At 47.0% G+C, this 23,573-nt stretch overlaps 1 protein-coding gene across 1 annotated transcript; it reads left to right on the top strand.

The window, feature by feature from the left end:
* Nucleotides 1–13,397: 13,397 nt before the first annotated feature.
* PSMC4 (proteasome 26S subunit, ATPase 4) lies at nucleotides 13,398–20,971 on the top strand. The gene is made up of 11 exons (XM_046683856.1): nucleotides 13,398–13,550; nucleotides 14,468–14,566; nucleotides 14,691–14,877; nucleotides 16,338–16,484; nucleotides 16,567–16,676; nucleotides 16,771–16,864; nucleotides 19,674–19,841; nucleotides 19,928–20,004; nucleotides 20,147–20,315; nucleotides 20,486–20,541; nucleotides 20,729–20,971. The coding sequence occupies exons 1-11, from the start codon at nucleotides 13,515–13,517 to the stop codon at nucleotides 20,840–20,842; spliced, it is 1,257 nt and encodes a 418-aa protein (XP_046539812.1). The 5' UTR covers nucleotides 13,398–13,514; the 3' UTR covers nucleotides 20,843–20,971.
* The last annotated feature ends 2,602 nt before the right edge of the window (nucleotides 20,972–23,573 follow it).

Raw genomic sequence — 23,573 nt, 5'->3', positions numbered from 1 at the left:
TCCATTTACCCCAGTACCACTTATTGAAACGCCTTTCTTTTCTCCAATGGTTTGAGATCCAACCTTTATCATCTACTAAATTTCTATGTGCACTTGGGTCTGTTTCTCGATTTTCTATCCTGTTCCTTTGGTCTATCCATCCATGCGCTAATACCACAGTGTTTTAATTGTAAGGGTTTTATAATACATTTTAATATCTGGTAGGGCCCATGGTGTTTCCCTATCATGGTCTTCTTTCTCAGCTTCCCTGGCCATTCTTGTTTTTCTTTCAAATAAGTTTCATAATCAACGTTTCTAATTCTAGATAAAAACCTGATGGATTTGGGGGGATTACACTACATTTATAAACTAACTCTGAAAGAATTGGTATCTTTATTATATGAGTCTTCTATCTTTCCATTTGTTCATGTTTGCTTTTGTGCCTTCCAGAAGTATTCATAGTTTTCCTCATATATGTTTCGTACATTTCTTGTTAAGCTTATGTCTAGGTGTTTTATTATTATTAATATTTGCTCTTGTAAATAGGGTCTGCTCTTCTATTATTTCTTCTAACTAGATACTGTTGAAGGCTGTTGATTTCTGTATATTGATTTTATGTCATGCTCCTTAACTAAATTCTCTTATTTGTAGTTACTTTTCCATTGATTGTTTTATAATCATATAATCATCAAATGGAGATAGCCTCTACTTCCTATGCTTCTGCTTGGTATTGGTTAATAGTTCCAACACAAAGTTAAAGAGACTGAAGATAAAAGGCCCGCCCCCTAATTGGAATACTATTCTCCCTCTATGTCAAGACACTGGCTCCACCAATTAACCCCATTCTCTCAATTTCTGCTTCTGCACATCATCATATAATCGTGATCAAGTCTCTTTAAAAAAGAAAACACATGGACACATCTTCCTAACAACTCATTCTGCCATAACTGCAGCCCTTGTACTCCCCTCTCCATCAGAGTCAAGTTTCTTGAAAGGACTATGTACACTCAGTGACCCAGCTTTCTATACTCTTCCACAACCTACATTCATTCTTTCTACATTCTTTAGAGCCCTGAAGCCTACCTTCCACCCCACCGCTGCACTGAGTTTACACCAGCCAAGGTTTCCAATAGCCTCCTTGTAATTAAATCCAGAGGACATTTTCCTGCTCTCGTGTGATCTCACAAGCACCTCTTTGTTGAAGTCCCTCCTTCCATTGGCTTCTCTGACAGCACATACCTAGGTACACACACACACACCTAGTTTCCCTTCAACCCCTCCAACTCCACCTTTTCAAACTCCTTATTCTCCGTCACTTCTCATCTCCAAGCCTCTGTCATTGCTGCCTCTTCTTACATTCGACGCTCTTCCTAGGCCTTCTCAAATCCTTTTCTGGCTTCAGACACCCCAATAAAGTGACACCTGCCCTTGATGGTCCTAAAGGGCCTCTACTTTTTTAATATTTCTTATTGTAAATAAGGCCACCCACAGAAGTTACTGGTACTCATTGCTTACCACCATATAGTGGCCGATATCAAGGACTAAACCTGCTGGTGCTGGGCCAATGTCAACAAGAGCAATAAGGAACACGAAACGGTTACTCCTGATAGCCTAGGTTATGAGTTCAGAAGAAAAATCCATAATTATATACCAGGTGAGGATTTTGAAAATTGTAAGAACAGACACAGCTCTCCTTGGAGTTCCCCAGGGTGTGTCCAACTGCCCGCTTGATACCTATTGCATGTCTCAAAGGCACCTCGAACTCAGTATATCCCAAACCTTGCTATCTTCCCACACCTAACCCAGGTCTTTTTCTTGTTCTGAATCTCGGTGAACGATGCCACCATTGGCACCAGTTCTGCAAGCCAGAAACTCAAGAGTACTTTGCCTGTTTTATTTTTTAAGTTGACACACAGTAAAATCGCCATGTATGGATTTATGTTACCACTGCCACAATCAGGACACAGATCCATCATCCCCCAAAACTCCCTCATGCTTTCCTTTTGTAGGCACACCCTCCCTTTCCCCCTCACCCCTAGCAACCACTGATCTGTTCTCCGTTCTTATAGTTTTGTCTTTTTGAAGAATGTCTTATAAATGGAATCAGACAGTAAGTAACCTCCAGTCCCATCTCTTGATATAGGACATTTCCACTTGAATATCTTACGGGTAACTTAACTCAACATCATTACTCTCCTTCCACATCTGCCCCTCTCGTCATGTCTTCTCAGTGAACAATATGCCATCATCCAGCAGCCCAAGCTAGGAGCGTCATACTCGATCCCTCTCTCTTGCTTCGTCCTCACTTCTAATTAGTTCCTTAGTCTTATCACTTATACTTCCTTTGTAGATCTCAAGTTCATCTATTTATTTCCAAGTCCACGCCATTTTACCAATGGATTCAGACAACCATCTCTCACCTGGATTATTGTGCCAGCTCTCTGGGGTTTTGTTCAAAGTCTTATCCCCTTTGAATCCATATCTACATTGCAGTAAGAGAGATCATCCCAAACAAACACAAAATCCTGTTAAGTTATCCCCCCGCTTAAAACCCTTCAGTGGTTGCCTCTTATTCTTAGGATAAATTTTAAACTCCTTAGATGACAGTGAAGCCTTTCCATAATATGCCTCCTGCTCTCCTCTCCTCTCTCAGCCAATTATTCCTGACCTTACCCCATTATCCCTGGCCTTACCCTATATGTCTCCCATCCATCCTCTCACTTGCCCTGCGTCTTCTTTTGGTCTGGAATGCCCTTCTCCTCTCCTGATCTGGCTAATTCCCACTTGTTCTTCAGGTCTGTGTGGCTATAACCTCCCAGATGGGTTAAGCGCCATCTGTTTTTATTCCTACAGGAGAACCTGGAACTCTTCCGTTATCTTTACCCTGAGTAGAGTGGTTCTCAGAGTAAATCTGCAGACCCCTGCATGTCCCCCATCCTTTCAGAGGGTAGCTTTGGTCAAAATTTTCCTAATGGAACTAAAATGGTATTCAGATTTTTCATGTGTTGAAATTTACACTGATGGTGCAAAAACCATAGTGGGTAAAACTGCTGGCCTTCGTCCTAAACCAAGGCAGCAGCACTAAACGTTCTAGAAGGTGTATTCTTTACAACCACTTGCGCCCAGCAAAAAACAAGCATCAACAACAAAAACCAGTTTCACTTAAGAAGGTCCTCGATGAAGCAGTAAAAATATTAATTCCATTAAATCTTAGCCTCAAGTACATGTCATTTTAATATTCTGTGTGACAAAATGCAAGTATGCATAAAGCTGCATATCGATGCATGATGCCAAGAAAAACATTTGTTTGTTTGATTAAGTTATGAACTGTAACAGCAGCCTTTTTCATAGCATAACTTTTTTGTGTTTTTATTTATTTATTTATTTATTTTTGAGGAAGCTCAGCCCTGAGCTAACATCTGCTGCCAATCCTCCTCTGTTTGATGAGGAAGCCTGGCCCTGAGCTAACATCCGTGCCCATCTTCCTCTACTTTATATGTGGGATGCCTACCACAGCATGGCATGCCAAGCGGTGCCATGTCCACGCCCAGGATCCAAACCAGCAAACCTCCGGCCCCCGAAGTGGAACGTGCGCACTTAACCACTGCGCCCCTGGGCCGGCCCCCATAGCATAACCTTTTTTTTTTTTTTTTTTTTACATTGAAAGAACAATTAAAAAACTATAGTTATACAGAGGCAGATATTCCCTCAAAAATGAACAAAGTAAGCCTGTTGTTTTAAGAAAAATAACTGACAGAATTTGTTACAAATGAGTAAATCTGAGCCTTCAAGGGAAAAAGAACACATCTGCCACTAGCATTTGCTTGACAGCTTTCCAAATACAGCTTTTCTGATGAGATCCATGTGGATATTTGTAACTATGACTTTTTCCACATTATGTAATGAAATGTGTCAACATTTGGAAAGCTGAATAACTTAGTGAACCAATACTTTCTGAATGCATGATGTTATAAAACCATGAGGGGCCAGCCAGGCGGCGCAGTGGTTAAGTTCACACATTCCGCTTCTCAGCGGCCCGGGGTTTGCCAGTTTGATCCCAGGTGCGGACATGGCACCGCTTGGCAAAAGCCATGCTGTGGTAGGCGTCCCACGTATAAAGCAGAGGAAGATGGGCACGGATGTTAGCTAAGGGCCAGTCTTCCTCAGCAAAAAGAGGAGGATTGTCAGTAGTTAGCTCAGGGCTAATCTTCCTCAAAAAAAAAAGAGAAAAAACTATGAATAGGTAAAAGATCCATTCAAAGTGCAAGACAGACCAATGGATTTTAAAAAGTTTGTTGTTACGATTTCAGACTCCACATTGCAACTACCCTTTAAGAAATTATCATTTGTAGAGTTTTGGTGTAGTATTTTCCAAAAAAAGAAGTCCCACATTTATTTGAAAAGACTATTAAATACACTTCTATATTACAACTACTTATATGTGTGAGGCCCGATTTTCTTCGTATACTTCAACTAAAACAATATGTCATAACACATTGAATGCAGGAGCAGATATCAGAATCCAGTTATTTTCTATTAAGCTGAACGTTAAAGAGATTTGCAAAAGCTCAAAACAATGTCGCTCTCTGTGTGTGCTTACGGTTCTCATTCAGATCAATTAAGCCTACTTCTGTAGTCTCTCACTGATTACAACGGAAAGCCCTGGCCAGAAAACATAAAGTAACTACCTGAGGACACTGTAAAGCAATTGACAGCAGGCAGATTGGGGAGGGCAGTCAACATTTGAAGAGTGACCGATACAGTGGTAAAGTTTCTATTGTTTTTTTTTCCCTCCTGTATCTCCCCACCTTAACCAGAGGGCAATGCAAACACCAGCACTGGGCAGCAGATGCACATAGAAAAATTCTGAGAAACACTCCTTCTGGTCGGAGGAGTGGGAAGGAACACCTATAAAGAGAAAGTAGGGAGAAGGGGGTGAGGGAGAAGCCAATAGAGAAACTAAATGAAATAAAATTCAAGTCCAAAAGAAGGCAGAAAGGGGGCAAGAGAGGAACAAAACACAAGGGACAAACGGAAAACAAATAATGAAATGGTGGAACTAAATCCAACTTATCAATAATTCTATCACATGTAAATGATCTTAGCGTACCAATTTAAAGACAGAGATTGTCAGGTTAGATTAAAACTATATGCTGTTGGGGCCAGCCCAGTGGCATAGTCGTTAAGTTCATGCACTCTGCTTTGGTGGCCCAGGGTTCGCTGGTTCAAATCCCAGGCATGGACCTATGCATCACTTACCAAGCCATGCTTTGGCAGGAGTCCCACATATAAAGTAGAGGAAGGTGGGCACAGACGTTAGCTCAGGGCCAATCTTCCCTAGCTAAAAAGAGGAGGATTGGCGGTGGATGTTAGCTCAGGGCTAATCTTCCTCAAAAAAAAAAAAAAATATATATATATAATGATAATCATGGGTTAAAAATAAAGAGATGGAAAAAGATATACCACCTAAATATTAATCAAAAGAAAGCAAGAGTCATCCCATTAATTTCAGACACAGTAGATTTCAGAACAAGGAAAATTACCAGGGACATTATATGATGATACAAAAGTAAATTCACTAAGAAGATCTAACAACCCTAAATGTGTATGCACTAACAACAGAGTTTCAAATACATCCTTCAAAAACCTGATTAACTTAAAGGAGAAAGAGATAAATTCACAATTATAGTTGGAGACTTTAACGCGCCTCTCTCAGTAGTCAATAGTACAAGCAGACAAGAAATCAGCAAGAAAAGAGAAGATTTGAACACTGCTATCAAACAACTTGAGCTGAGCGATATTTCCAAAACATTACACCCAACAATAGCAGAAAACACATTGTTTTCAAGGACACATAAAACATTCACCAAGACAGACCATTTCCTGGGTCATAAAACAAACACTTTAAAAAAATTTAAAAGAATTGAAACCATACAAAATACGCGCGTACAAAGTATATTCTCCGACCACAATAGAATTGAAGTAGAAATTAGTAACAGAAAGATATCTGGGATATCCCCAAATATTTGGAAAACGATCACATACTTTTAAATAATCCATGAGTCAAAGAGGAAGTCTGAAGAGGAAACAGAAAACATTTTTAACTGAATGCAAAGAAAACATATCAAAATTTATGGGAGCAATGAAAGTAATTTTTAGAGATAAATTTATTGTAGTAAACACATATAAAAGAAGTTCTCAAATCTAATGTCCTACCTTAAGTTCCTAGAAAAAGAAGAGCAAATAAAACCCAAGCACTGAAGGAAAAAAATAAGAAAGAGCAGAAATCAATGAAATTGAGAAAGGAAAGACAGTAGAGAAAAATCAATGAAACTAAAAGCTGGCTTTTTGATAAACCTCTAACCAGACTGACTGAGGAAAAAAGAGAGAAGACAAAAAATTACCTTATATTAAGAATGAAAGAGGAGATATCACTGTAGAAACTACAGGCATTAAGAGGATAATTAGATAATACTACACAAAACTCAATGCCCATACATATGAAAACTTACATAAAATGGACCAATTCTTTGAAATACACTAACTACCAAACTCACCAGAGGTGAAAAAGATAATCCGAGAGGTCTTGCCACTATTAAAGGAATTGAATTTATAGTTAAACATCTTCAAAAAAAATCTCCAGGCCAATGAAGACTTCCTGGAGAATTCTATCAAATATAGAAGAAAACAAACCATGAATTTTTAAAAAATCTCTTCCAGAAAATAGAAGAGGAAGGAACACTTTCCAATTCATTTTATGAGACCAGCATTATCCTGATACCAGAAGCCAGACAAAGACATTATAAGAAAAGAAAACTACAAATCAATATCCTCCATGAACACAGATATGAAAATCCTTAACAAAATATCAGTGAATTGAATCCAACAATATATAAAAAGGATAGGATATAAAAAGGTCGGGTAGGGCTTACTCTGGGAATATAAAGTTCATGCAACATTCAAAAAGCAATTAATGAAATTCGTCATACTAATAGACTAACGAATAAACACACTGCCTGATCATCTCAATAGATACAGAAAAAACATTTGACAAAGTTTAACATCCATTTATGGTGGAAAAAAAATCTCAGCAAAATAGAAATAGAAGGAAACGTCCTTAATCCGCTAAAGGGCATCTGGAAAGATATCTAATGTTAAAAGTCTGAATGCTTTCCACCTAAGGTTGGGAACAAGAAAAGGATGTTTGCTTTCGCCACTCCTGTTAAATATTGTACTGGAAGTTTTGCCAGCGCAAGAAGGCAGGAAAAAGAAATAAAGGGCATATAGACTGAAAAGGAAGAAATAAAACTATCTCTATTCATTGATGACATGATATGTAAAAAATTCCAAGGGATCTACTAAAATACTCTTAAAACTAATGAGTGATTTTGACAAGGTTGCAGGAAAATGTGCAAAAGAAAATCAAATATCTATATGTTGGGTACCAAAAATTGGAAATACAAAAATTTTTAAATATCATTTATGAGATCATCAAATATGAAATACATAGGGATAAATCCAACAAAAGGTGTGCCAGAGCTGTAGACTGAAAACTGAAAAACAGTGCTGGGAGAAATTAAGGAATACCTAAATAAGTGGAGAAATATACCAGGTTCATAGACTGGAAAATTTAATGCCAAGATGTCAATTTTCTCCGAGTTAGTCTATAGATCCAGTGTATTCCTGAATACAAGCCCGTCATGATTTTTTATAAAAATTGAAAAGCTGATTTAAAAAATCTTATAGACATGCTAAGTACCTAGAATAGTGAAAATAATTTTGAGAAAGAAGGATAAAGTCGGAAGACTTCCACTACCAAATTTCAAGATTTCTAAAGCCACAGGAATTAAGACAATGTGGTCTTGATGACAAGATAGGAAAATAGATGAGGAGAACAAAGAGTCCACAAATAGATCCACGCATGCATAATCAACTGAATTTTGGCAAAGTTGCAGGGCAATTTGGTTGGAAAAGATAGTATTTTCAACATACGGTGCTGGAACAACTGGGTATTATATGCAAAAAGATGAACTTTGATAACACTTTTCCCTATATAAAAAACCCCTCAAAATGAATCATAGATCTAAATGTAAAATGTGAAACTACAAAACTTTTAGAAGAAAACGTAGTAGAAAGTCTTTGTGAATTTCCATTAGGCAAAGATTTTTTAGATACAACACCGACAGCATGATCCATGAAAAAAATTGATAAATTGGACTTAAAATCAAGAACTTCTGCTCTTCAAAGACACTAGTAGAGAATGAAAAGGCAAGCCATATATTGGGATGATATTTGTAAATAACATATCTGATAAAGGACTTGTATAAGTGTTATGAACTGGATGTTTGTGTCTCCCCTGCAAAATTCATATGTTGAAGCTCTAACCCCCAATGTTACTGTATTTGGAGACACGGCCTGTGAGGAGGGGAGAAGAGACTAGAGCTCTCTTTCTCCACTGTGTGAAGACACAGTGAGAAGGCAGCCAGCTATAAGCCAGGAAGAGAGTCCTCATGAAGCTCCAAATCATCCAGCACCTTGATCTTGGACTTCTCAGCCCACAGAACCGTGAGAAATAAATTTTCATTGTTTAAGCCACTCAATCTATGAAATTTTGTTATGACAACCCAAGCAGACCGAGATACCAGGAGAAATAAAGACTTTTGAAACTCAATAATAAGAAAGCAAATGACACAATTAAAAATGGGCAGACGATTTGAACAAACACTCCACCAAAGAAGATATTTGAATGGCAAATAAGCACAGGGAAAAAGGGTCAACACTATTCGTCATTAGGTAAATTCAGATTAAAACCACACCTATTCGAATACCTAAGATTGAAAAGACTGATTGGAAAGTCAGGGAGCGTTTGGTGAGGATGTGGAGTATCTAGACTTCTCTTACTGTGGATGGGAATGTAAAATGGTGCAACCACTCTGGGGATCAGTTTCGCAGTTTCTTAAAAAGTTAAACATACGCTCACCACATGACCCATCCCTTCCACGCCTAGGTATTTATCCAAGAGAAATAAAAGCACGTGTCCAACTTGGACGTGAATATTCACAGCAACTTTACCTGTAATAGCCAGAGACTATCAACCAATACAATGGAATCCTCAGCTCTAAAAACGAATGAGCTGTGGACACACGCAATAACATGGATAAATCTGAGAATAATCATTCTGAGGGAAAGAGGACCTGTTTATGATTCCATTTACATAAAAGTCTAAAAAATGAAAATGAATTTGAGTTTTCTGGGCCGGGGGCAAGGAGAGGCAGGAAGGAGAGAGTACAAAGGGACGTGAAGAAACTTTTGAGGGTTATAGATAGATTCTTGATTCTGCTGATGGCTTCATGTGTGTATACATATGCCCAAACTTAGCAAATTGTATACTTTAAGTACATGTGGCTTGTTGTGTATCAATTATACCTGTTTTTATAAAGGTAGTATTTGAAATAGCTTGAAAAATGAAATAGGTGTAAATCTACCAAAAGACGTGCAGAATCTGTATACTGAAAGGGACAAAACACTAAAAAGAAGGAAATCAAAACACCAAATAATGGAAAGACATACCACGTTCATGGATGAGAAGACTCATTATTGTTAAGATGCCAGTTTTGTCCAAATTGATCTAAAGATGTAATGCAATCCAGATGAAAATCCCAGCAGTGGTTTTTAAAGTATACATATATATAGCTAGACACATGTACAATATGTCTGTGCACACACACGTATGTAAGACTGCATGCATAGAGACAAAGAGAATGATAAAGCAAATGTGTTAAAATGTTAACATTTGGAGAATCTGGGCTAAGAGTAGGTATCATTCTTAAAAATTTTCTGCAACTGAAATTTCCAAATAGATTTTTTAAAAGGGTTTATACTTTATTGCTTTGTCATCTGTTTCTTCTCTTAGGTATTACACATTCTGCAAACACATTGCCTATCATTAAATACTCTCCATCGCTTTTAAAAATTATGTCATAGTCCATAATGGAGGGATGGTGCGAAGTTTATTTAACCCGTCAGCTATTGTTTGACATTTAAGTTTGTTTTTCCAGGAGGTTAATCCTTATTCTTCCCTTCCCTTGTATTCTTGCTGCTTTCAGAATGGGTCAGACCCCGCCCTCTGCTTTCACCCTGGGACTGAGGGAAGCTTTGCATTCTTTGGCCTTCGATAGCAATGCTGGGGACAGGCTGAACCTAGACCAGGGGTCATCTATCCACTGCATGAAGCCACAGATGGGTTTTGTTTGGCCTGAAGGGCGTTTTTAAGTGTTTGAATTCATTGTCAACATTTAAAAATTAGAAGATTTCACTTGACAATCTGGATTCTTGACTCCCCTTGAAACATCAGATCCGGGAACAATGGGCTCACCTTCCAGCGTGGCTCTCGTGGCTGGAGTTGAGTTTCAGCCACTGTCTGGATGGGGAATCCCTTCTCTGCCAGCCCAGCTGTCTTTACTTACTTGTGTGTTGTCACCTGTATTCACTCAGCCTCACCCAGGGCTCTAAAGGCCCAGATCTGGGAACACCCTCTCTCAAAACAAGAGCTGCTCAGGACTTCTGTTAGAAAGCAGTGGAGGCGAGAGGAAGAAAGCCCTGGGTCTGAACCCAGAAAGATGAATTTTAGTCAACGGAGCCGATCCTGGTTCTAGTTTGCCCATCTGTTAGATGAGTTAGATAGGTGGTTCTTAATTGGGAGATGGGAGGGAGAGTCATAATGACAGGGTACAAGTAAAGGTGGGTCTAGCTTGAAAAAACTCCCTAAATGATTTGACGTCCTCCTCCTTGAGAATGACTGACTGGCTTACCTGTGGAAGATCGTCTGCAAATCCAAGTGACAACCATCACAAGAGGTTAAGAGCTCAGGCTCTGGATCTGAATGCCAACTCTACCATTTACTTGCTGTGTGATCTTGGGCAAGTGACTTCACCTCTCTGAGACTGGTTTCTCACATACAACCTGAGAAAGGAGGAAGTCAGGCGACAGTTCCCACTTCAAATCCCACTTTGATATGAAATTAAATCGGATGATATGTATATAGCGCTTAAGATTGCGTAGCACAAAGTAAGGACTCTATATATATCGATTACTTTTACTACCCACTTCCTAAGGTCGTTTTGAGGATTAAATGAGATAATGAGGTAAAGTGCATAGCAAAGAACAGGGTACATAGTCAGTGTTCAGGAAATGGTTACTTACGATTATTATCCATAAAAATTCCAAAGGGATACACTGATTTATCCTTGCCAAAAGCGGCAGAGAGAACATGGTGATGATTTGACTGGGCGTGGGCAATAAAAGGCAAGGCACTCACAGAGGTTTGAGTCTGAAGTCTGGAAACTAGGAGGATAGAGAACAAGAAGCAAGGAGCAAGAGGATGGACTCTATTTTAAGCCATAGATTCTCAGACTCAAGTAGAAATCTGGCATACCTTTGGGGCGTTAGCTGGAGATCTAGAAGACAGAACCAAGAGTTGCCAATGCCGAGAAAAAAGGATGGATTTGTTGTTGTCATTGTTTTCCTTTTTTTGTGGAAATAAAAATACTGGGACCTTAAACAAGGAAGGCAGGACTCCGAGCTGGTTAACCTCCGGGTTCGCCTGGCATAGGGCCGGCACTGAGCGGTAACCACTAATTCTCTTTGTGGTTTACTGGAAGTGACTTTCCCCTGTCTGAGTCTCAATTTCCTCATCCGTAAAATCAGGAAAAGCAGACCTAGCTCTGAGGGTGTTGTAAGGATTTGAGGTCATGGGTTGGAAATTGCCTGGCTGCAAGTAAATGCATAAATGGGGTCTGGTGCGACAACCCACAACACACCCACCAGAATGGAAAAAAATATTTTAAAGACAGACAGTATCAAGTGTATGCACAATTGGCGGGACTATATGTAAGCAGTTTGACAGTGTCTGCTAAAGCTCAGCACATACCTGTCCCGTGACCGGCAATTCCACGCTTGAGTATATTCCCGTGTTTCTCAAAGAAATGTACCAGAATATTCACAGCACCAGTATAGCCCCAAACTGGGAAATATCCAGTTTCAAGCATATTTACACAACAGAAACCACACATAAATGAAAAGGAAAACTATTCTATTTTTTTTTTAAAGATTGGCACCTGAGCTAACAACTGTTGCCAATTGCCACTTTTTTTTCCTGCTTTTCTTTCTCCCCAAGTCCCCCCAGTACATAGTTGTATGTTTTAGTTGTGGGTCCTCCTAGTTGCAGCATGTGGGACGCCACCTCAACATGGCCTAACGATTGGTTCGGTGGCCGGGCCCAGGATCGGACCGTGGGTCCCTGAAGCTGAGCGCGAGAACTTAGCCACGCAGTCACGGGGTCGGCCGCAAGGAAAACTATTCTTACATGCCGTGTGAATCTCACAGACATATTGTTAAGCAAAAGAAGCCAAATACACAGTACACACTTTATGGGGCCATAGAGAGTTGGAAACAGACAAAAGTAACCCACGCTGTTAGAAATCAGGTAAGTGATAACTTTCAGAGGGAATGGGGGCGGCAGAAAGAGAGCTTGCGCCAAGGCTTCTGCGGGCTGCTAACGTTGGGTTTCTTGAGCTGAGTACTGGTTCCACGTGTGTTCACTTTGTGTAAAGCCGTTGAACTATACAGTAACGATTTGTACACGTCTTGAATAAAAAGTTTACTTAACAAAAACTGTAGCTGGTGTGATGAGCAGCAGTGTATCCTGGGGGCTAGATGCACAGGCTTTGGGGACAGACAGATCTGGGACCCGGTGCCCTGGCCCTTGAGAGTGGCAGTGGCTTGGCCGCTCTGAGCCTGTTTCCTTTCCGTAAAAGAGGGAACGTAGTGTCTGTTAAGATTCAAGAGGTGACGCACGTAAGACTTAAGCACAGGGCCTGGCACAGGTCTGCGTGTCTCCTGCGTGACCCAACTCCTGGCCCCACTGCCTCATTTCCTCCAGCCCCGACGCATGGGTTCTACCTGATTCGCTGCTAATGGTAACGCCGGCTTGGGGCCCCTCACCCTGGGGTGGAGCCCGGTACCGACTGTCACTCTCAGGAGCAGCCAGGGCCTCCACGTCCCTGCGCGGGGGCCAATCCTCAGGCACAGCCCACGTGGAGACCCCCTAAAACACCTCCTTTGCTGACCCCGGCCCACGGCATCTCCAGCCCTGCCACCGAACGAGTGCGAAGAGCACTTGGCCACCAATCTCTCCCTGACGGATTGGTGAGTTCCTTGGTCAAAAGAGCAATAGGGCAGCGCCGCCCACTGGCGAGAAAACTCCAGCCCGAGGGGGCTGCCCGAGATGGCGCCACTGCGCACGCGCAACGCCCCGGGCCCGCCCGCGCGATACGGAGAGCGCGTGAGCGAATCTTGGGGGCGGAGCCTAGGGAAAGGCCTTCCCTTCCCTCGTTCCTATGCGGCCTGTCTCGCCCGCTCTCAGCGACGTCTTAAACTACATTTCCCAGAATCCACTCAGGCCCAGGGCTTCCGGTAGCGTCAGCGGAAGCGGTGACTGGATCTGGCCCGGCTGCACAGAGACCGGCTTGGTCACTATGGAGGAGATAGGCATCCTGGGGGAGAAAACTCAGGTCCGGGGGCGCGTGGCTCGCGGGGAGAGGGCGGGGCGGGCCCGGGAGGGGTGCTGAATGACTGCGGGGGTCCCGGGCCGGGTCTGGGTGATTTCGGAGGCCTCGGTGGAGAGCTTGGTGCCGTCCCGAGGCCTGGCTGGGTGCCCGAGCGATGTTAGCCTGGCAGTGAGGCTGGGAAAGCGGGGCTGCGGGATGAGTGACGTTAGAGGTGCTTGGGACTGAGTGATTCCGAGGTCTAGCTGGGAGTGCCTCGTGCCATGGGTGGCCCGGCGGGCTTGGGGATGTGTCGGGGTGGGAGTGATGTTTGGGGCTCGGCCGTGGGGCTGAATGATGTCTGAGGCTGGGCTGGGGAGTTGACTGATGTTCGGCTAGGCCGGTGTGGGGTGCTAAGTAATATCTGTGGTCTGGCCGAGTGATGTTTGGAGGCTCCCTGGGGAGCTGGATGACATAAAGGGGCTCATGTGAGTTGGGGTTCTGTGACATGAGGGATCTTCCGGGGGAAACCCGGTAATGTTGGAACTGTCTGAAGGCATGGTGACTTCTCTCTATATGAGAGAGCCATATGACATTAGGAACCTGTTGAGGGGGGCTGGGGGCATTGGGGTCTGGTAAGGAGGTGATGTGAAATTTAGGCCCTAGTTGGGAGTTGGGTGACTTTGGGGACATGTTACAAGTGGCATATGATAGCAGAAGATCTGTTTGGGGGGGGCCAGTTGATAGAAGGGGCCTTTTAGGGGCTGGATGACAGTAGGAGACTATTTAGGGGGCTGAGAGGTTTCCAGGGTCTGTTTAGAGGGGCCAAATGGTGTCAGGAGTCTGTTAGAGGCTGAGTGATTCATGGTGAGTGGCGAGGGGGCTCTAGATTCTTTCATGAAGGGACCCTCTTCTTCCAACCTGAGTTTCTCCCCTTGTTCTAGGATGAGATGCCAGCCCTGTCTGTGTCACGGCCCCAGACTGGCCTGTCCTTCCTGGGACCCGAGCCAGAGGACCTGGAGGACCTGTACAGCCGCTACAAGGTACATTCAGCCCCAATCCAGATGGTGCACAGGACCCGACGTCCCGTCCTCCACCCACCGTCCACCGCTCTGTGGCTCAGCAAGGCCCGGAGCCGTCCCTCACCTCTCCGCTCTGTGCCCACAGAAGCTGCAGCAGGAGCTGGAGTTCCTGGAGGTACAGGAGGAGTACATCAAGGATGAGCAGAAGAACCTGAAGAAGGAGTTCCTCCACGCCCAGGAGGAGGTGAAGCGCATCCAGAGCATCCCGCTCGTCATCGGACAGTTTCTGGAGGCTGTGGATCAGAACACAGCCATCGTGGGCTCCACCACAGGTGCGCGGGTGGGTGGCGAGGGCGCGCCTCCTCCACTCATCTGTTCGTTCAATGACTGGTGACTGTTTTCTGCCACGTGCCAGGAACAGTGCTAGGGTCTTACAGCAGCAAACGAGGCAAGACTGTGTAAAGGGTGTTTTGCAAAATGTTTCACATTCTCTCTCTCTCTCCATACACGTGTGTATTTTTTATATATATGTATACATATATACATCTGTATACACTAAACATATACAATAAGTTTCACCAAATCATGTTTAGCCCTACTATGTGTGACACACTCTGATGTTTCCTGTTCTGCTTTAGTCTGTTTTTGTTTTAAACAATGTTCTGGCTATGACCCTATAAATTGACCTCATGACTACTACTGAGTTGGGACCTGCAGTTTGAAACCGTGGGTGAAGTGTTAAGAGATTGGGCTCTTGGAGGACTCAGTATGTGGTAGCTGCTGTTATTAGCATGGGTCCAGGCCTGCCCTTAGGATGCTCGTTGTCTCTGCATCTTCTCTGTCTTTTTTTTGCCTCTGGCCTCTGTTCCTTTGGTCCAAGCTCTGTTCTTATAAAGGTGGAGAAAGGGGTGTGACCAGACCTGGAATTGGACTGATGGGCTGGTGGTGAGGTGGTGAATGGTGGATACCCGGAATGAGGCCTGTGTCTTTGACCTGTAGGACTTAGGGGGACAGTGGGGCTATCCCTCAGATGGCGACACGGGCAGAGGAGGAGGTCTGGAGGGAGACAGCGAGGGCAGTCTAGGCCATCACAGGGAGGTGTCCGGCAGGCTGCTGGACCTGGACAGCCGGGCCTGAAGGTCAGGAGAGAGATTGAGACTGGAAAGAGATGTGTGTATCACCACCATATATGTAGAAGGTGGATCGGAGAGCTGGCACTGGAGGCTGGGTGAATAGGGCGGAGTCCGGTGCAGAGACCTGGACGGGAGAGGACAGGGCTGGATCAGGGCAGGGGCCACGGGGAGGAGAGGAGAGGGTGGTGGAGAGACATTCGGGAGGCTGGGTGGAAGGTCACAGCGACTGATGTACTGTGGTGGGAAGGAGAGAAAGGTCCAGCACGAGGCTTGCGGCTCTGCCTGGTGACCCGGGACTGTGGGCCTCCCTGAGCCAGACAGGAGGGGCAGCCCAATTTGGAGGACGATCCCGAGAACGCATTGGGATGTGGTGAACGAGAGAGAGACGGGTGATGTCCAGTGGGGGCATTCCAGGAGGCTGCTGGTCCCCCGGGGCTGGGCCTCAAGAGAGATTTGGAGCTAAAGATAGATGCTGCTGTTCATGTGGATGTGGGGAATGGACTGGAGGAGGCAAGACAGAGGCCAGGAGGGCCAGTTGGGGTCTGAGTGAGAGATACTGGTGGCCTGGAGGGTGCAACTGTGAGGTGGCGGGGAGGGATGAGTTTTGAGGCTCTGGCTCTTCTCATTTTCCCCTCTCCCTTCCTGTCGCCTTCCCAAAGGCTCCAACTACTACGTGCGCATCCTGAGCACCATTGACCGTGAGCTGCTCAAGCCCAACGCCTCCGTGGCCCTCCACAAGCACAGCAACGCCCTGGTGGACGTGCTGCCTCCTGAGGCCGACAGCAGCATAATGATGCTCACCTCAGGTAACGGGGCAGCCCAGGGCCGGGGAGGCCCGAAGGGACCCTGTGGGCCAGGCTGGGAGCCCCGGCTCTGCTCTCCCACCAGACCAGAAGCCAGACGTGATGTACGCCGACATCGGGGGCATGGACATCCAGAAGCAGGAGGTGCGGGAGGCCGTGGAGCTCCCGCTCACGCACTTCGAACTCTACAAGCAGGTGAGGTGCTGGGTGGCAGGGAAGGGAGAGGCCTCGCTGGAGTGGGTGACAGGACTCCCCGGCTCATCCTTCTTTCTCCACCTCTGCATTCCAGATCGGCATTGATCCTCCCCGAGGCGTCCTCATGTACGGCCCGCCTGGCTGCGGGAAGACCATGTTGGCAAAGGCCGTGGCCCATCACACGACAGGTGAGCCGCTCGGCGCCTCTCCCGAGCTCTGTCCTGGGCTCTTCCGAGGGCCTCGCCCCGTGTCTTTCATTCTGCCCTGGAACTGACACAGCACAGTGAGTAAGAACACGCGCCCTGGGGTCAGAGCCCCGGTGTGCGTCTTCCTTACTAGCTGTGCCGTCCTGGGGAGGTGACATCACCTCCTCGTGCCTCAGTTTCCTCATGTAATGGAGGACTCACTTTGCAGCCTGATTGTGAGGAGTGAATGAAATAACGCACTGTTCTTCCTCCGGTGCGTTGTGACCCGTTAGTAATAATGAATTCAAATTCATGAGTTGCCACCAGCATTTTAAAAAATGCAACAGAACCAGAAATGGCGGAATCTATCCCACATAGTAAGCACTCGTCTTGTTTTCTGAAACGTTGCACACACGTGGGCACACACATACATGCTTGTGGTTGTTTCTAAATGTATTTCTTAGTGTAGGTTCCAGACAGAAATGTCTGAAAGTCACTGTATTACTGTTTGTAAAGCCTGGGGACAGGCCTTGGCACATCTTAAAATCCTAATACCTGTGGGTCAGGGAGTTTGAAAGCTGGCTCCCCAGCACTGCTGAGTAAGTCAGTTCATGTGACCAACTTATGTAAGGAAGTCAGTTTATGTAACTGCTCAGTGAATTAGCCTCTCCGTGACTCCAATCCCTATTTTTCTGGGTTATTCAGAGGATTAAATCAATATAAAGCTTCTAGACCCATATGTGGCCCGAGGTAAGTGGACAGTAAATGTTAGCCACGGTCATGATCCATTTGCTTAGCAGTTCACTGGGCTTCTGCTCTCGCAGGCCCTGGGCTGGGAGACGGCGATGCGTCAGACGTGTCCCCTGCGTTGGAGAATCTCCCAGTGTGACTGGGGAAAGGACTGATACACACTTAGAACTCAGTCATTGAGAGGATATTTATTGAGCACCTAATATGTGCCAAGCTGTATTCTAGGAACAGCGAGGAGGCCCCTGCAGCTAAAGCCAAGTGGGCACGGGGGCTCACGGTTGGAGGGGAGGTCAAGTGGGGAGAGTCTGCAGAGTAGCAAATGCTCCAGGGAAGCAAGGAGGGTAGTGGGATTGCCCTAAAAGGAGAGTGTGTCAATCCACGCAGACTAGGCCTCTCTGATAGGGGTTCCCAGAGGAAGCGAGGTGTGAGGAGTTTGTCAGGCACACAGTTGGGAGAGGGCATCCAAGTCAGAGGGAATAGCATGTGTAAAGGCCCTGGGGTGGGAAAGAACTCAATTAGAGAATTGTGAGTACACCCTGACTAAACTCTACAGGTCAGGGACCTTGTGCATTGGTTCTTTTCTATGTTTCCAGGGCCCTCCCAGTAACTGAACTGTGGTAGGTACTGAGAAGATGTTTGTTGAATGGCTGGCTGAGGGAGGGGCTGTGCTTTGAAAGACTGTTCTGGCAGCTGGAGGTGAACTGGCAGGAGGAGAAATCTGGCAGCCAGTTAGAAGACTAGTGATCCGGAGGACAGATAAGGGTGGCCTTGGGTAGGGGCCTCGGGGATGGACTGAAGAGAGGTAGGGTTCAGGGGTAAGAGTGATAGGATTTACTTGTTGACCAGATGTGGTTGGCAAGAAGGGGGCGTTAGGAGCAAGTCCCGGTCTCGGGCTGGCGCCATCGAGTGCTGGTTGATGACCTTCACAGGGCTGGGGAACAACAGATTGGCGTAGGGGGAGCTGGAGTGGGACACGCTGCATTCCAGTGACCAGGAAACACTCACTGAGACGCACTGAGAGACCGGGAGGACAGGGAAGGCGAGCGTGGGGCGGGACTGCAATGATGGAGGGGCAGAGGCAGGCCGAGGGGCCAGGGTCAGATCTGGGAATCCCAGGATTTTCAGCTTGGACGCCTGCAGAGCAGCCAAGTAAATGTGGGGCCAAAAGCAAGGCGGTTGGGGTGCGTTTAGGGCAGGAAAAGTCAGAAAGCCCGAGATTTGGATGTTGAACGAGCCCTCAGGTGACGCAGGTCCTCGGGAGGAGGGACCCCTTGAGCCAGCTGTGAACTCTGAATTTTAGGGCGTGTCGAGGCAGGACCGCAATTTGCACAACTCCTAGTTTATGGCATTAAACCACCAGCTCTACACAGTGGCCTGTGTGACTCCCTCCTCTGTGGTGGCTGCACCGAGGGTCCCGGAGGTTGCTCTGGGCAACACAAAGCCACATCCAGTCACTAGCAAACCAGCTGAAATTTAAGAAACAGGTTACAAAAGAGAGGCCTGGAACAAACCTGTCTTCAGCCTCATTGCCACTTGCCGCTTACGCCAGAACATGTGTTTGGGGTCCCTGACTCTTGCATAATATTCACAAGTGGGTCCTTGTAGCCAACAGAACTCGGAGCCTTGCTGAGGCAGTATGATGCCCTAGTGTGTGGACAGCCTCTCTGTTTTCTTACTGATTTTTCAAGCCCTCTGGAAATCCAGATTTTTTTGTATCTTGGTTTCCACGAACGTCTCTAGCTCTTCTCCATACGCGCATGTTGGAGCACAGATGGATTTGTTTTTTCTTTTTTTAATATCCTGATTTTTTAATGTTGGGCCAAAAAACGACACGTGTGGGCAGGATTTGTGATTGGGCTGCTGGGTCGCTGTGGGGCACGAGCAGATGGCTGGTCTTCTGGCGGGATCTGGGACCCAGCCCAGCGCATGAGAGAATGACCTGGCTGCTTGGAGTGGGTGTCCAAAGAAAGGGCTGTCCTCAGGGGATCCTCAGTGTCCGTTAAAGCAGAATGGGCCCCACAGGGGGCCCATCCTCATCTAACCCCTGTCATCCTGCCGTCAGCTGCCTTCATCCGGGTTGTGGGGTCCGAGTTTGTACAGAAGTACCTGGGCGAAGGCCCCCGCATGGTCCGGGACGTGTTCCGCCTGGCCAAGGAGAACGCACCTGCCATCATCTTCATAGATGAGATTGATGCCATCGCCACCAAAAGATTCGACGCACAGACGGGGGGTGAGTGATGCCCAGACAGGACCTGGGGTCTTGGGCAGGCTTGTTGTACGGCATGCCATGGACTGACTGTGTTGCACGCTCTCCAGCGGACAGGGAGGTGCAGAGAATCCTGCTAGAGCTGCTGAATCAAATGGATGGATTCGACCAGAATGTCAACGTCAAGGTTTGGGGTTCGGGATGGGCAGGGGGAGGTGGAGTGTGGGAGTCAGGGAAGGAGGGAGGCTGGCATGGGAGGGGGCAGGCATCACGAAGGAAGGAGGGTGTAGTGCGGATGGAGGCCTGAGCCGGGCTGTCCCCAATGCCAGGTGATCATGGCCACGAACCGAGCAGACACGCTGGACCCGGCCCTGCTGCGGCCGGGACGCCTGGACCGGAAAATTGAATTTCCCCTCCCTGACCGCCGTCAGAAGAGATTGATTTTCTCCACGATCACCAGCAAGATGAATCTCTCCGAGGAGGTTGACTTGGAAGATTGTATCCTGCCCTGGACGTGAGGGAGGGTCCCAGCTGGGAAGGGGCGTGGATCTTCAGCTCCACCTCTGCCATCGCCACAGCCAGGGCGGGGGCTGGGGATGGAGAGCCCAAGGATGGCTTCCAGCTCTAGGCTTCCACCTAGAGTGCTTTCCTTAAGTCACACGCTGCAGATGTGGCCCGACCAGATAAGATTTCAGGAGCCGACATCAACTCCATCTGTCAGGAGGTGAGTGATGGCTTCTCTCTGGATCCGGGCAGGGGCCGTGTGAAGACCTTCCTCTTCGAGACCACTCTGCTGCAGTCCTTCGGCCCCTCATGGTCTCCCTGGGGTCTCGGGCCCCGTCTGTCTCTTCCTCCACCATCCCTAGGGTGGGGGGCACAGGGAGTAGATTGTAACTGTCATCCCTCAACAGAGCGGAATGTTGGCCGTCCGCGAGAACCGCTACATTGTTCTGGCCAAGGACTTCGAGAAGGCGTACAAGACGGTCATCAAGAAGGACGAGCAGGAGCATGAGTTTTACAAGTGACCCCTGTCCCCACTCCCAGGGGCCGGGGACTTCCCTCACCTCCCCAACCTCTGTCCCAAGACCTAGTTCTCATTTCTCTTTACCCGGGATTGGTTTATTCAATAAATATACAAAGTTGAATCGGTTTAATTTCCTTGTAGCAGTTTACCTCCTTCGGAGAACCTGGGCCTTGACTAGGATCCTCTGTGTGCCTCCTGCTCTCCTCACAGATGAGCTGCTGAGACACATGGCCTGGGTTACAGCTTGAGAGAGAAGCAAGAATTCCAACCAGATCATTTCAGAAACTTGGGGAAAGAGATGGAAAATGAACCTCAGTCCTCAGCCCTTGACCACAGAATAAAGCCCCATACGTCTCCCCAACCCCGTTTCCTACAGGTAGAAAACCATTTGAGTCTTTGGCAGTTCCTGCCTTTGTCACACTCAGAGGGAGTATCAAGGACAGAGAGCTGACCCTGCAGAGTCGCCAGAGCATGCTGAGGGCGGGGGAAGGTGGATGCCTGGGGTCCGCGAATGTCTCTGGCTCTGCTCCACACGGTCTCGTTGGGGCACAGACGCGTTTGGTTGGACCACTGCGCACTCTCTGTTGAGGTATGTCCGTTTAGACACCTCGGCAGGGGCAGCCTTCCCTGGTGCCCCAAGTGGGGCAGGAACTCTCCCCTGCGCCCCCCCAGCCCTGTGCACGTGCCCTGCTTGGCACTGCTCACGTCCCCTCCTCCAGAGCGGAGCCCCCTGTGGTCAGGGATCGTACCTTGATTCCAGTTCAGGTCCCAGCGCCTGCACATGGTGGACATTCAGCTAATGTTTCTGGAACAAATATCCAAATGTCATTATCTATTCAGAGTGAGATGGGAGGAAGATATAAGGAAAAACAGTCGGGGAGTCACAGGTCCTGGAAGGGCGGCGGTGATTCCTCCAGAGAAGCCTGGCAGGTTGAGCGGGGAATGAACTGCTCCCGCTCCTGGAACCTCACTGACACAGTAAGGAGGTAAGAGAGCGAGGCGTGAGTCACAAGGACAGGAGCAGAGGAGACGGCAGCAACACCCTTTTGCAAAGTGGCAGATGCCTGCTCACTGAGTAGCAGACCTGAGGAACACAGACCTGGACGGAGGGAAACCCAGGCAGGGTCCCATCAGAAGTGAGAAGTGCCCGGTTCTGGGGGTGAGGGCTGGAAGAGGAGGACTGGGTAAAAGAAAGGCTATCTACAAATCAGAGTTCCTACGTGCAGCGTGCTTGGAACCTGGTGTGCAGTCAATCCACGAGCTGTTGTTAGTCCGGGTCCTGTGACCGTCTCCGGCCTGGCTGAAGACCGCAGGTTTACCCTGGAAAGGCTGGACCGCGGTCTTGGCTGGGGCACGGAGCGAGAGGGTGCCGTGCTGAAGATGGGAGTAAGTGAGCTCAAGCAGGCAGGGCAAGGAGGAAAAAAGGGGGTAGTGAAGCCACCTCAAGTCATCTTTCACATTCAGTAGTTACTAATATCTAAAACTGATAAGTTGACAAAAGCCTATCACTTAGAAATAATGGAAGTAAATTTCCAAAGAAACAAGAACTGGAAGTAGTCGTCTCTTGGAAGTAGACAGAAATATGGGGCGGGGGTGCCACGGGAACGCTTCGGGTTTGTTACACACTTTCTACAATATCTGACCTTTTAGATACTTAAAAAAATGACAATAACAAAACCACGGGGGAAAAAAGAATCTTAAAGCCAGTAGACATTTGGAAGGGGGAGGGTAAAGGAGGGAAATTGCTGAAGTGTCGAAACACACCCTCAACATCAGTGATGGAGGGCGAAGAGACTTGGGAAAGAGAACAAAGCCACGTGCCCCAGAAGTGACAGCAAAGAAAATAATAGGGGGAGGGAGGGTAGCAAGCCCCGTGGCCAAGTGGTTGAGTTCGTGCGCTCCACCTCGGCGGCCCAGGTTTTGCTGGTTCGGATCCTGGGCGCGGACGTGGCACCGCTCGTCAGGCCGCGGTGAGGTGGCCTCCCACACAGCACAGCCAGAGGCACTCACAACTAGAATACACCACTATGTGCGGGGGGGCTTTGGGGAGAAGAATTAATAAAAGAAAAGAAAATTGGCAACAGTTGTTAGCTCAGGGGCCAATCTTTAAAAAAAAGAAAAGAAAAGAACGGGGCCAGGCGGGGGAGGCGGAGGTGGTGGGGGAGGCGACAGAATATTGCCACCACCTGAAAGGATCATCCGTCTTGGGGTCAGGATTGTGGGTTCCGGCAACTTGAAGCATCTGCCTTACACTCTGTCACTCAGAGTCCTCATCTGTTAAACAGGTGTCATGCCCCCGTCCCAAGAATGGCGGAGTGCGTGAAATACAGACATGAACAGCAGAAAGCACCAGCTAACGGGGAGGGAACCCCGCAGTCCTTCGCAAGAACTGTGAAGACCTCTCTGGCAAGATACCCTCTCTGAGTCCATAAAACAGACTGCTCCCTCAGCAGGACTGTAATCCGGTGCTTTGGTTGGTGTTGCCGCTGTTGGGACGTGTTCGCTCGCGCCCCCTTCCGTGGCCTCCATTCTGGAGGGAGTCACGTTTCAGAGCTGAATCAGACCCGGTCCCTTTGTCAAGGACCTCGTGGTGCAGAGCGGAGGCCGAGGAAGGAAACGCTGAAGTTCTATTCTAATGACGGGGTCGACTTTCTCTGCTTGACAGAGCTGGCCTTTAATCGTGGTCTCAGAAAAATATGAAGGAACCTGAAAGATGATTAGGACGGATTGTT

This window comes from Equus quagga, chromosome 13 (assembly GCF_021613505.1).
Source record: "Equus quagga isolate Etosha38 chromosome 13, UCLA_HA_Equagga_1.0, whole genome shotgun sequence".
NCBI lineage: Eukaryota > Metazoa > Chordata > Mammalia > Perissodactyla > Equidae > Equus > Equus quagga.
This window is presented reverse-complemented; position numbering and strand designations above follow the sequence as displayed.

Excerpts from the sequence above, each read along its gene's own strand:
- PSMC4 (XM_046683856.1), top strand. The coding sequence starts at position 13,515 with ATGGAGGAGATAGGCATCCTGGGGGAGAAAACTCAG. Across the intron at positions 13,551-14,467 it reads TCCTGGGGGAGAAAACTCAG|GATGAGATGCCAGCCCTGTC; the intron begins GTCCGGGGGCGC and ends CCCTTGTTCTAG. Across the intron at positions 16,677-16,770 it reads ACTTCGAACTCTACAAGCAG|ATCGGCATTGATCCTCCCCG; the intron begins GTGAGGTGCTGG and ends TCTGCATTCCAG.